Source organism: Pagrus major, chromosome 19 (assembly GCF_040436345.1).
Source record: "Pagrus major chromosome 19, Pma_NU_1.0".
In the NCBI taxonomy this organism is placed as follows: Eukaryota; Metazoa; Chordata; class Actinopteri; order Spariformes; family Sparidae; genus Pagrus; species Pagrus major.
The window spans coordinates 26,772,450-26,786,145 of NC_133233.1; the positions used below are offsets into that span (position 1 = coordinate 26,772,450).

Genomic DNA, 13,696 nt, shown 5'->3' on the forward strand with positions numbered 1-13,696 from the left:
GAAGTGAAATAATAGAACTAATATGAAACTTATCATTAGATGCAGCTGTAGTTATCCTGATGTTCACACATATGCTTTAATTAATACATGCATTTATCCTGCAGCCATAAGAGGAGTCAGAAACACACACAGATATTAAAGCACTCGGGCAGCCGGCTGAAAGTTGACCAATATGAACATTTATTTCTGGAAAGAAGTTACAAATCGTTTCCAAAGAGTTTCTACTCAGATTATAAGATATGTTAATCTGATTTTACTTTCTTTTTCGGATACAGTCGTTGTTGCAAGGTATGTTTTTTTTTTTTAAAATCCTCTATTCTGTTTTCCTACTGACAGACTGAAGACTGGTGGACTAAAGGATGCTGCGCTATGACTGAACGTGCCTCAAATCAGGACAGTAGTACTTTATCGGTTACACTTTTGTTCTTTTAACAGCGACATGAGAGGAGGAGGAGCAGCAGGAGGACTGCACATGTGATGATGATGATGATATCAGCTGCAGAGTACAGTGACACGTAAGAGACGTGAGTTAAAGAGGCCTCTGACAGTGTGATCGTCGCTGTGTTTGCCACATGTGACACTTCTGTGGTTATTCTGAGTTAAAAAGTTACCATGAAAAATACGGAAATACAGGAAGAGCAAAAGTTTTAGATTTAAAAAAAAAAAAAAACCCCAATGAACATGAATTGTTTTGAATCTAAAAAATAATTTGAACAATAAAAATGTTTGACAGCAGAAAAAATATTTTGAAGTTCGTGGAATTACAATTTGATTTCTTTATTTTCATTTAGCTTCTGCTTAAAAGGTTTTAAGTGGCTTGGAACGGCAAAACAATTATAAAATGACATGCAGCTACAGTGTGAGTGATTTGTGAGTAGTCTTGGTTTGATAATCTAATAATCAGTCAAGACATTTTTCAAGAAAAGTTACAAAACCTTTGCTGGTTCCAGCTTCTGGAATCTGAGGATCTGCTGCTTCTCTTCATCATAAAGGACAATAAATTACAGATCTTTGAGTTTTGGATTGTTGATCAAACAAAACATTTTATTGACTAAACAATGAAATCAGGGCTGCACGATACGGTCAAGAAGTTTTTTCTTTTCTTGACAGATGTTGTGATACGATCCTTGATTAGTGGGAATGATCATTTTTGCTTTAGTTTTCCTTTTCACTGAAAAAATCATGACACTTGTTGGGATCTGTCCGAAACAAATATGTTTTCTTACTTCATACTTCATTATGATCCTGTTTTTTTGCCCATTTTGTCTTTATCAAATAATGGCAGCTTCTTGCAATTTGGATATTGCTCGAAGCCACAAGGCTATTTCAAGTACTTTGCGTTGAATTGTTCAGCCCTACATCAAACCAGAATAATCTTTACCACATTGACTGTTTTTCTCAGAACATTTTTCGCTGTCAAACATTTCCCCCCTTTGAAAACAAAGATGCAAGAAGTCCACAGTGAAACACACAACGTCTCACTGCTGAAGAGGCGTCGACATGAAACATTACGTAATCTAATCTTGGACATTTCCCCAAAGAAACAAACCCCAGTGGCGTCACATGAACACTGTAAAGCTGCGGCTCAGGTCTCGAGAGGTTTGTGTGTGGACCGTAGGGACATTGTTGACACAAAGAGCCGTGAATTAAAAAGGACAATACCGGGTTTTTTTTCATGTCAGTCTGATCCTTTAAAAACATGTCACCTACAAACAGGTTTGTGTTTGAGAAATGATGAAAAAACCTGTAAATGTAACATCTGGTGAATGACAGTTTGCATACAGGAAAATGTAAAGTTGCTGGAGACAGTAAAAAAACAAACCCACACCTCTTCATCCGTTAAGACACAACCACATTTTCAAATATTTCCACTATACACTTGCTGAGTGCGTTTAATCCTTCTTCTCGTGAGTTTACACTTGAGGAAAGACTCTCGAAGCATCCGTTCATTAGCCACATGCAGTGCTGCTGAGGTGGACAGGACAGACGGACAGACGGCCGAGGATGAAACCAGGACAGGAGGTACAACTTGAAAAACAACACGATTCACAATGAAAATTCTTGTCATAATAAATAACCCTACATCTGTTACTGCATAGCTCGGTGAAAAGCAATACTTCAGACAATAAATAACATAAATACGCGGCTGACATACACAACTGCATCAGTATGTGTTCTAGCCCTTTTCACAGTTGGCTCGTGGAAAAAAGAAGGAAAAATAAATATGCAGAGAGGACAAGGTCAGGAACACGGAGCTGGTCATCGAGCGGGATCGAGGCGCCGGACTGAAAGCTTTACAGCAGGTTTGAAAACAGAAATATTGAATCTGCTGAATAACTGACATGACTGAAGCACTCCAGGTGACATCTCAGTGTCGGAAATTAACACAGCTGACTGCAAAAGGCTGGTAAAGTTCAGCTTTGGTGGACATACTGGCAAGAATCATGCAAAACACTGGCTGGTAATTCACAGCTGAAAGAAGGAATTTCAATATGATGGCCCATCGTGTAAACATCTTCTAACTACTGACTGTGTTTCTTGTTCATATCTTGCTTTGTAACTTATTTATCAATATTGTTTTTTATTGATGCTTATAACTATTTTTGCTCTCCCCTTAGCTGTTGGAACAATGGCAATTTCCCCATCGTGAAAAGAAACACTCAGCAAGTCTCCAGGAGCCCCGAGATCTTAAATAGATTTGAAGACACTATTTACACCCTGGTGCATCGACGTGGTGGGCGCTAACACATTTAGCTTAGCAGCTACAGTGAAGATTTTGGCTTAAAAAAGGGTGTAGATAACTTCTTGTCAAATCAATTAGGGATTTCGGGGCTTCTGGAGTCACTGGAGGAGCTGTATGGAGCCATTTTTTTGTTTTTTTTGTTTTTACGTTTCAAAATGAGTCTCCAGCTTCTTCAGTTGTTTAGGAGAATGCTGCAACGCTGTTCTGCTCCAGGAATATTCATTTTTGGGTGAACATGGTAAGAACATGAAACTATTCTTGCACGAGTCCCAGTGTTTCCTAAATATTTTCACCAGCTCCATGTGTGAGGTACATTTTAGTTCAGCAGCCAGGAGGTTAATTTCAGACACCGTAAAATGTCTGTAACATTACAGCAGGTTGTAACATTACAGCCGTTTTGAAAGTTAGCTGGTAAACTGCGCATTTACACCCAAGAGCCACAGCGAGAACCGATAAAGTGCAGGGAATGTAGACGAGAGTAAATAAAGCACTGCCAGTGACTAGACGGATACAGACGACATCCTCTGACCCCTGCGGTGTCACTATCATCATATGACATCATCACTGCATGAAGGATGAGCCCTCGTGTATCATGTAGTGTTTTTTTTCCTCTTAAGCTTTCATTCAGCTCTCTCTCTCACACACACACACTCACACACACACACTCATTCACACACACAGACACACTCATTCTCAGACAGAGACAGAGGAAGGAGAGGGGACACAGAACGACATGGTGATGTTATATGAACATGAGCACAGTATGGTGGATATCTGGGAGTAAAAGCAGAATTAGGACTAGAAGCTGGAACGCACTGGAAGCCAAAACTGAGTTTCTAACTGGAGAATCTGACGGTTTACAGCCGGGAGCAGATCGAAGCGTTAGCAGCAACAATGGTCTCTCATATCAGTCTGCGTCTTATATTTGGAGGCTATAAAGTCAGCTACGCTACAGTAGATAGTGCTCGTATTCTGTTTATATACCTAATTGTACGCTTTAACTTGCCGTTACTTATCTTAAAGGGTGTTTTCGGATTGTTTGAAGTACCTGCAGTCACGTCTTGGCTTTCACTAATCTATTTCTTGAAGAAGAGCATCTTCATTCATGATATACAGGATGTTTGTTTGCTGTGAAAACTCAGGAAAATAAACTGATTCAAACAAGTTTGTGATTGGGGGCGTCACGATTCTCCAAAACCACGATTAAATTCGATTTACATATTTTTTCAGCTCTGACAAATTAAAGATAGAGGTTTTTTACAGCAGTGTGACTTTATCCTGGGTGGCCTTTTGAGGGTTAGTTTAAATAATACTCACCAGCCTTCATTAAACAACAAAAGATAGAAATTCAGTTTGTTATTGTTGTTTCTTAAATCTGTCCAGAGTGAACCCTCTTCACAAACAAATCAATAAAGGATCTCTTAAAGAGAAACTAAACCCAACACCTCTGACTCTGACTCTGTCCTCCAGCACCAGTCAGATCGTGTCTGTGCACACGTGATAAGTGTCTGGAAGTGACGCTGCAGGCGAACACGAAGCGAGCGGTGTCGTCTTTTAGGAGCTCAAGTGAGAACAGCACAGGGAGGATTCTCCTATCCTGCTTTTGATTTTGATCATTTTTTAAACCTCGTTTTGATCGTTTTTCTGAGTTGGAATCAAAATCGTGGCACGCCTACTTGTGACAGGTTTGTTTGACTGATGAAATTAAACACATACAGGTCCTTTTGTAAATGCATGAACGTGAAGCTTCCAGTGCGTTTCTGCAGTAAGCCTGACTGGACAGCCTAAATACAGTAGGTGAGTAGTAGAATAGGAAACTGACCACAGTCCAAACATAAACCAGCAGAACTTTTTTTTCTCCCCACAAATAATTTTCTTTAATTTTCTGAGAAAGCTAAATCTGAAAATGTTCAAGCTGACTGTTAGCATGTGACGTCTCACCACGCCACACTTCGACTGGCTTCAGTGAGAACAGCAAATCTATGGCCCGGCCATCTCTTCCTCACCGTAGGTAAGTGCTGGTCTCTGGTTTAAAAGTAGAGTCTCCCACCTGTAAACACCTGATCTCCCAGCGGGACACCTCAGTGAATTCCCATTTCTATAAAAAGGAGGCTTGTTGTGGAGCAGACCTCAGCTGCAGCGTCTCACGTGCTCTAGCACGTACTCTGGGAAGTGCAGACTGCACACCTGCAGACCGTCCAGTTTGCAAGGCATCCTGGGATACTCGTCCTCCTTCCACTTGTTTTCGTCAGGGTCGAAGGTGAGGATGGAGTCACTGTAGTGGCCGTTGTAACACAGGCCGCCCAGCACCATGATCTGCCTGTCCAACACCGCCACCCCGTGGCCGCTGCGCCCGATGGGCATGGAGGCGAGGATGGTCCACTCGTCGGTGTCTGGGTCGTACACCTCGGTGGACGGGCAGCCCTGCGACTCGAAGGAAGCCCGCAGGATCACACACACGCCTCCGAACACGTACAGCTTCCCGTTGTGAGAGATCATCTTGTGGAAGCAACGGGCGTAGTTCATTTTGGATTTGTTCTCCCAGCAGCTGGCGTGGGTGCCGGGCAGCAGCGGGCCTCGGCCGGCGCGTGTCCTGTGTGCGTCTGACCCGCCTGAGCTCCCTCCTCCTCCCCCACCTCCGGCCTCCCGCCCGGGATCGAACACGCACACCTGTTTGGAGGTGGAGGAGGAGGTGATGCCGCCGGTGATGTACAGTTTGCCACTCAGGACCGTTCCCTCGTGACCGTACTTGTTTACAGGATACGGGTCCACGAACTCCCAGCGGTCCTCTGTGATGTCGTAGCGCTCTGTGGAGTAGAAGGTCTCGTCTCGCGTGCGGCCCGCTACGGCGTAAATAAACTTCCCGATGACGCCGACAGCAAACTCTGACCTGCAGACAACAAACACCATGAATATGCATCAATAAATAAATAATTCATTCAAATGAATTTGTCAGGGAGCCTGAGAGCGTCCGTGAAATCATCTTGAAATTAACATAAAGGAGACAATTAACCAAAGAAAGTACAAGAAATCTGTTTTTTCACATTACAAACACGACAGCAGGGTTCAGAGCACACAGTGTGACTAACACTCAGAGCCTCCTCTGACCTGGGCACAGACATGTCAGCCATGCGTAGCCACGAGTTCTGCCGGGGGTCGTAGCGGTAGACTTTGGAGGAGGCGTGAAACTCCCCGTCGGGCCCGAGCTCCTCTCCGCCCAGCAGGAAGGCAAAGTTGTTAACGATGGCGAGGCAGTCCGGCCGCAACGGCACCTGAGGTCCCTCCAGCTCCCACCACACCTGAGAGGTTAAAACACAGGTTAATGAGCCTGAGGCAAACTCTGGTTTCACATTATGGACACAGATCAGATGGAAGGGTTAAAGATGTGCAGTGTCAGAGTTTGGCTTCTTAGCACACAGCACTGTGAGCCGCTTCACACCGAAAAGGTATAAACAAGTAAATGAAGTCGCTGTTAGTTGAAACAAACTGGATAAATACTTGCACTGTAGGAAGTTGTGGTAGTAAAAACACCTGCATGATCCTTCAGTAACAGCAGTTTAAACTGATATCTGCAGGTACATCATCTTTGTTTTCGCCCTCTTCTAAAAGAAGTTCAGAGACTCAAACACACTTCAGTGGAATGAATGCTGAAGCTGAAAACGAGCGGACACCTTGGGGCGCTGCAGCAGCAGGATCTTGCTGTTGACCATACTGTGACCGATCATTCCCCTGAAGACAGCCGTCTGTGGGCGGACGGAGCGGATTCGGTTGGAGCGCGTCTCCACCAGAGGCTGCTGGTTGACATCATGGAAGTAGCTGAGCGCCTGATCGACCTCCTGCCTCAGCTGCCTGGAGTAACGGTAAAACTCTGACGTCTTCACCTGTGATGATGAAGAGGAGGAGGACAGAAGACCGGCGACACCGTCAGTAAACCTGAGTCTGCAGGACAGTGTTACCGTAGATCTACAGAGGAAGCAGAACTCACCTTCTCAAAGATGTTTGCAGGAGTCATGAGGCAGAAGCGGATGGACTGTACGATGGTGTCGGTGTGCCTCCAGCGCCGCCGGTCGTGCCGCAGCCACGCCTGGACTGCTTCATACAGCTCGATTTCTGGGAAGCGACTCAGAGCATCGCTGTTCAGGTACGCCTGGTGAAAGAGAGAAGGAAAGAGGCTGAATTTAGAAAACATCACTGAGGTTTGAGATAATATAGTTTAGTTCTACAGTTCCAACTTTTCTGTTAGCAAACTGCTGCATTAATAATCCAAAGCAAACGGACCTGCAGTCTCTCGAGGCCGAGGTAGGACAGGAAGTCGGGTCGGCTCATGAGGGGGACAAAGTTGTCCAGTAGGAAGTTGTCGAGCTGCTCCTGGACGCCCTCCACGCCCACGCTGAAGTCCTCCAGGAGGCGCATGACCTCTGCGCAGTTCTCCAGACAGATCTTGGCCAGCAGGAAGGAGCAGCAGAACTCCACCGCCTCCGTCAGCTGGACGTACATGGCCGCCTGTCAGGACGGGAAGATGTATAAAATACTGCTATCAGTTTTTCATCAATCAAGGCTTATATGGAAGAACAATAACGTTGTGAGAACCAGCGCAGCGAGGATATCAGTGGGTGTGTGGCGTTACCTGGAGGATCTCTTGGACCGTGGGCATGCTGAGCTCCAGTGAGCCGTAGTACATGAATCGGAGAATGTGGCCGAACCCGGCAGCTGTCAGCCCCTTCATGTGGATCTTGTCCTGGTCCCTCTCCCTCATGTCTGCTGTGAACATGACCCGGAAGTAGTCGCTCTGGGTGGCCAGAAGCGCCTTGTGGGCCTGTAGGAGGACGGACACACCGGACACAATGAGCGATGATGCTCACTGAGGCCACATGAAACACCCAGCCCTGGTCCAGGACCATACACTACATATACTGCATTGATTTCTTGCGGATGTAAAATGTTTTGAACTGGCCATAGACAACGTTTTTGTTCTAACTTGTCATTCTACAGTAAATACTGATGTCACAGTGAAATGGCTGTTGAAAAACGACACCATCGACCTATAGATTTGTTCCTATAAGTCTCGCTTTCATTCTGCCCTTCAGTCTGCCACTGGTCTAGATTTTTCCCATATAACCTTGAGATGTCTCTCTGTGGAAGTAAAAGATGTTTTTCTTTACTTTTTTTACAGTGACACGACATCTTTAATTTCAATTCTCCTTTCAAAGTCGCTAAGACGATTTCCTAACATCCAGTGAGTTTATATTTCTAACATTCTTCCTGAAAGTGTGACTGAAATGTCCAAGTTCTCCCAGAGACATCGCAGCAGGGCCATGACATGTAGTTTCTGTGTACCTGGAAGTGGTGCTCCTCTATCAACAGTGTGACATCCAGCAGCAGACGCTCCTCATAAAGCGCCCGGAAGCCCGACGACACACTCCCATCGTGCACCTGGGACAGGTACACCTCCACATCTGCCCCCGACATAACACACCTGGAGGCACGAAGGAGAGCAGAGAGCAGGAGCAGGAGAGGGAGATGGAGACGGGGTAACGTGGAAACGACAGAGCGTTAGAAAAGATAAAGCAGGGATGAACTACAATTCACAACTATTCAAAAAACTGCAAGTGTCTCCAAGGAAAAGTGTATGTGCGTGTGTGTGTGTGTGTGTGTGTGTGTGCAGCTGAAAACAGTAAGTCTGGGACTGGAAGGGCATTCAATAGGACGCTCAGCTTTAAAAGCTCAGCACTTCAGCTGCCGCATCCTAACAAGCCGTTACTCTTTCACAGCCAGACGTGTGTTTCTGCACTGACACACTGGGGAAATACCCACTGCAACACACTGAGGTTAAAGTGAAGAGAAAGCATCTCACATGTCACTTCATTCATTTATTCATTCATTCACACACACATCACAAAGAGGATAAACAACAGGAACCCACACACACACATACACACACAAACAACTTGTATGTAGTTTTACTGACTTTCTGCACACGAGAAAAAGTAGAAAACACACACATCATCCACACACCTCCACCAACTCACAGTCGCTCATTAAGAACGCAAATGAAAACACACACATACACACACACAGACACACACACACACAGCACACTCACCTCTGATTGGCCACGGGCATGTCAGAGGGGGTTGTCCGAGCCAATCAGAGGACAGTGCCCCTTGTTTCCAGTAGATGCTAACAATGTCCCTTTTCTGAGCGTCAATCACCTGGACGACAAAGCCAACACAACCGCCACATTAAAGCATGAACGTCTGCAATTCAAATAAGAGCCATACAAGGACTTCTGTGCATGTTAAAGGAGCAGTTCACCCAAAAAAATGAACATTTTGTCATTATCAACGCAGCAACATGTTGATGGAAAGTCAGGTGAAGTGTCGTAGTCCACAGAACATTTCTGGACTACGAGACTTCACCTGACTTTCCATCAGCGTGTGGGTGAGAAGATAATGACTGAATTTACATTTCCTGGGTGAACTGTTCCTTTAAATAAATGTAATTGTGGCCAAAAGAATGTGGACACCAGAACATTACACCCATGTGAGGTCGTTGAACAGTTCAGGTGTCTTCTGTCCACATGATTTTGACCTTGTTGTGTGTTTCACTTCTCATAGTTTAATATAAAACACAACACAACTGTGGCACAAACAGTGTTAATGCAGGAGAGTTCATGATGGCTACTCTAATTATAAAACTGAATGTTAGTTGACGTCCTAACTAAGTGTAAGGACTATTTATTCTACTGATTTATTTTCGTATTTTAGCCATAACATTGTAGTTAATTGCTGAGATCTGATCTAAGCAAAAAGAAGTCAAGAAGAAGAAGAAGAAGAAGAAGGAGAACAGATAATCAGACAAGTTGGAAACAAATCTGCAGGTTAGACAAACTCATTTGGAGGAAAAACAGTAACATTATTACTCAGACTGACTGTGGTAAACATCCATCACAGTTTACAGACGCACTTCCTGGTTCAACTCTGACCTACTGTGCTTTCCTGTACAATGAGGGATTATAACCAGAGTTCAGACGCTCTCGCTATGAGTTTTACCTCCAAATAAAGTGATTCAGGTAATCTGGATTTACTGTTGGTTTATAGTTTTATGTTTACAATCTGACTTTTCATTTGACTTTCAAGAGCCCAGACCACTGCGATGACTTTGGTTGGTACGATGTGATTATAATAATCCAAAGAGAACGATGATATGAAAAATTATCTCTTAATCCAACAAACAATTAAACCAACAAAAAACATTTCCAGTCGGTCAGTGGACTCGAGATGGCAGGAGCAGCTCATGAAGACTGATGGGAAAATATCAAACGTAGGAAGGAATGTGAAAACTGATGTAGGAGTTGGACAGCAAAGTGGGTAAAACTTAACACCAACCACTGAAAATATTTACTATACCATAATAAAACAATGACAACATGACAGAACCCATCTTACAGAAAACAACAGCTCCTTTACTTTTACTAGTGACAGAAGCAACATGATTCCCTGTCAGCTCTCGTCCCTCTGCACACAGATCATGCTCAGCTATACAATGTTCGTCAAACAGCTCTTAAGGCTTCAGTGTCTTGCTCAATGACACGTCGGCACTGTGGGGACTATGGCAACAAAGGGCTCCGACCATAAAGGGTAACTCCACCAGTTTTCCACATGAAAGTGTGTTTACAGGCCTTGAGGGCTTCACCTGACTTTCCATCTGAGGAGACAATGACTGACTTTCAGTTTTTCGGTAAACTGTTCCTTTAATTAGTTTGACCTGGTGCCTACATTACTCATAATGCAACAAAGCCTCTGAGTGACATTACTGGAGACAATTCATCTGATTATATGCAGCCTCCTCTGTCACCACAAAAGCCTTTAAACTGCTTTTTTTCCACATATGCAGTAAGACTCCCCAAGACCTGTAAACACACTCTAATGTGGAAAATTAGTGGAGTCACCCTTTAAACAACCCATCAACCCTGTCAGCCTGAATCACAGGGGGGTGGAAATGAAGCCGATGAGTGATGGGCAAGATGAGTTGAGTTAATCATGACAGAAGTGGGTTGCAGTGCTGTGGAGTGAAGACTCGTACCTTTTGGAGCCCGGGCGAACAATCACAGGCTTTGACGGCTGAGCGCTAAGGGGCCGCTCGCATTTCCTGTGTTTATGTTTCCCTGGTTCTAACAGAGGAGACGAGAAGAAGACACATGAGAAGGAATGACGATACCATCGAACGTTACACGACACATTCAGGGGTTTGCAAGTTAGAGCTATTTTTACAGCACACAAGAACAGTTTGTGGAAAAATAAACAGCATACATTAAAAAGCATTTCCAAAAACTCAAGGACATTTTAAACTTTGCTTTTCTTTTCCTCGTTCTTCCAGTCAGGCTGCAACTAGGGCTGCACAATATATTCAGGATGCACGACACGTCGGACAGATAGATTAGCAGCCCAATAATGGAAAATGTACATTATTGGTTATCGGCACATAAAGAAATTATAGCCGATTATACAAAGCAAAACTGCTTTTTGTTGACTGTAAGTGCAGCATCTGCACACAGAAGGTGGTGGGATGCACCTTTAAAGCTCATGTTGCACTCGTAACGCCGAACTGTTGCACCTGTGTAGAGCAACGCAACGTAGACAAGAGCCACACATGTTGTCGTTTTGTTTACAAGAACACAACACAAAAGGAAAAAGTCCATAAAACTTTATCACAGCTATGAAATATCAAGTAAACCATCTTTGCTGACTACGTCTCAGCCTGTCTTTCACTCAGGTGTGCATAAATAAAGCAAATTAACTCAAACACTTCATGATAAAACACACTTTTCCCCTCAAATAACCGATTCGTGGGTTAGACTGTGATGTGACTCAATTGTGGGAAAAAGCACATCGTCCGAGTCAAAGAGAAGACATTTAAAAACTGCTCGTTTCGTCCAACTATCGGTCCAAAACTCAAGATGTTTTAATTTGTCTCTCATACGTATATGCTGAAGACAACCAACCAAACCTCACAGTCAACGTTTGGCTGGTGAGTGTGTCACCGATTCATTTTCTACTGACCTCGACTGATTGATCAAGTGATCGTCACAGCACTGGTTATTTTACTGAATCAACAGCCACGTGACGTTTACAGGTGAGGCTGACGTGACCAGAGAGAGAAAAGCAATTGTTTCAGCAAATTCTTGTTTGGCAGTTTTCCCTGATAAACATGCAGCAATTAATAAAACCCATAATTGATCCTCTCTCTATTCAAAAACAATCTAAATCAGCTGAATGTGGGTTTTCACTCCCAGCACCTGTAAATATAAAACCATAACAAGAGGCGTTCAGTGTCACAGCAGGTCTGTAAGTTAACGCTCAGTGAAGAGCAGCAGACTCTGCAGGCTCTTTAAATGTGTGTAAATCTCAGTGGGGGTTTTGAATCAGACAGTGTGAGTGACCTGACCTCAGTGTGACCCCTGGATGAAAAGGAAAACACAACAGGTGTGTGTCACTGCAGCTGAGCTCACCTGACAACAAGCTGTCCTCCCCCAGTGGCTCACTGTCACCTCACAGCCAGCAGCTGAGCTAAGCTAAGCTAAGTGTAGCTATCACTCATCAAACAAGAGCATCTCTGCGACGTGTGGCTCATTTTAAACTGCTATTCTTGTGTGTGTATTATTGTGTCAGTCACATTTCAGTCATGACAACAGGAGGAGCAGAGAGGGATGATGCTAAAGGGGAAGCTAACGTTAGCACAGAGGGGGAAAGCGTTAAACTTGCTGCCTAACTTTACAATGGGGAGCTAGCGATGCTAACCTCTAATGCTAACTCCAGCTTTTACTACAAACAGCGACGGAAAAGTGCGCTACATGCACCTTACATGCTAAGACAAGAGCCCAAAAACAAAGGCTCGGGCTGCACATCACGGTGCACACACACCTCCGGTACCGAGATGAAGGTGTTAGCATGTTAACAACGTGAATCGTGAGGACGAGGCTGATTTAATAAAGGCAGAACCGCCATCCGCCCGACGAGACGCGTTCACTGTCACGATGCTCAGCGGCGGTGACAGCAGCTTCGGGGGGGATCCGACACTGATCGACCGGGGCAACAGCGTTAGCTTAGCGGCTAAAATCCAGCCGTCTCACCTCGGCGGTGCGAATCCCCACAACCCCTCTTCGACCAGGCAGCTCTGGCTCCGTCGGACATGAAGTTGCGGGTTCGATGCCGGAAGTCAAGAAAGCGGACGGCAGCGGTGCTCTGCCATGTTATCGTCCGTCTGCCAGACGAAGAGACCCCCCCACTCGGCTCTAAATTAAACGGGTAACAAACCACAGCGGTCCACAGGCTTTGCGGACGCCATTTTCTGCACCGGCGTCATTTCCCTTTTGGGCGGAACTGAAGGGCGTTGTGCGGTGCAGCAGAGATGGTATATGAGAGGGATGTATCACTCCCAACTCTCAAAACGGGCAGCACAACCAACATTTCATTTGTCCTAAAAATAGCCCAAAAGTACACTGCATTCAAGTAATGTTGGAGGTAATTGTACTTTACTTTACTGTACTTTTCACCTACTTTATACCGTCTTCTGCTCCATTACAAATTACAGTCAATTTCAGTAATTAATATTAGGATATTCTTAATAATAATAATAATAATAAAAATAACTTTTTGTGCACCAAATGGAGGACTGAAAAAAATCATGAATAAATAAATTTGCAATTAAAAGCACCAATAATAATAATAAAAATAAATGTAGGCATTAATTAAAATATAAAATGTGACACACATTGAATTTCTGTTTTAGTCATTTTCTTGTGTATTTATTTACTTTTGTATGACTTCCCATTTGTATGGAGCCCCCTAAGGGTCCTGGTGAGAATTGTTTTTAGGACCATTTTTGTGTTACTTCACAATACTTTTTTCTTTCCGTTCCTTCTGAGCCATGTCTTTCTCGCCATGACCCTCA

General features: G+C 44.2%; 1 protein-coding gene across 2 annotated transcripts; it reads right to left on the minus strand.

Moving 5' to 3' along the window:
• Positions 1-157: 157 nt before the first annotated feature.
• On the minus strand, positions 158-13,082 carry klhl15 (kelch-like family member 15). 2 transcript variants are annotated; one of them, XM_073487975.1, is made up of 9 exons: positions 12,876-13,082; positions 10,829-10,916; positions 8,081-8,219; positions 7,371-7,559; positions 7,022-7,246; positions 6,729-6,890; positions 6,415-6,624; positions 5,852-6,042; positions 158-5,633 (listed from the first exon to the last, which is right to left on the minus strand). In XM_073487975.1, exons 1-9 carry the CDS (start codon positions 12,934-12,936, stop codon positions 4,874-4,876), a joined length of 2,025 nt encoding a protein of 674 aa, XP_073344076.1. In that variant the 5' UTR covers positions 12,937-13,082; the 3' UTR covers positions 158-4,873. The 2 variants fall into 2 exon arrangements, with proteins under 2 accessions (XP_073344076.1, XP_073344077.1); XM_073487976.1 differs by lacking the exons at positions 10,829-10,916; positions 12,876-13,082 and adding an exon at positions 8,847-8,955.
• Positions 13,083-13,696: the final 614 nt, after the last annotated feature.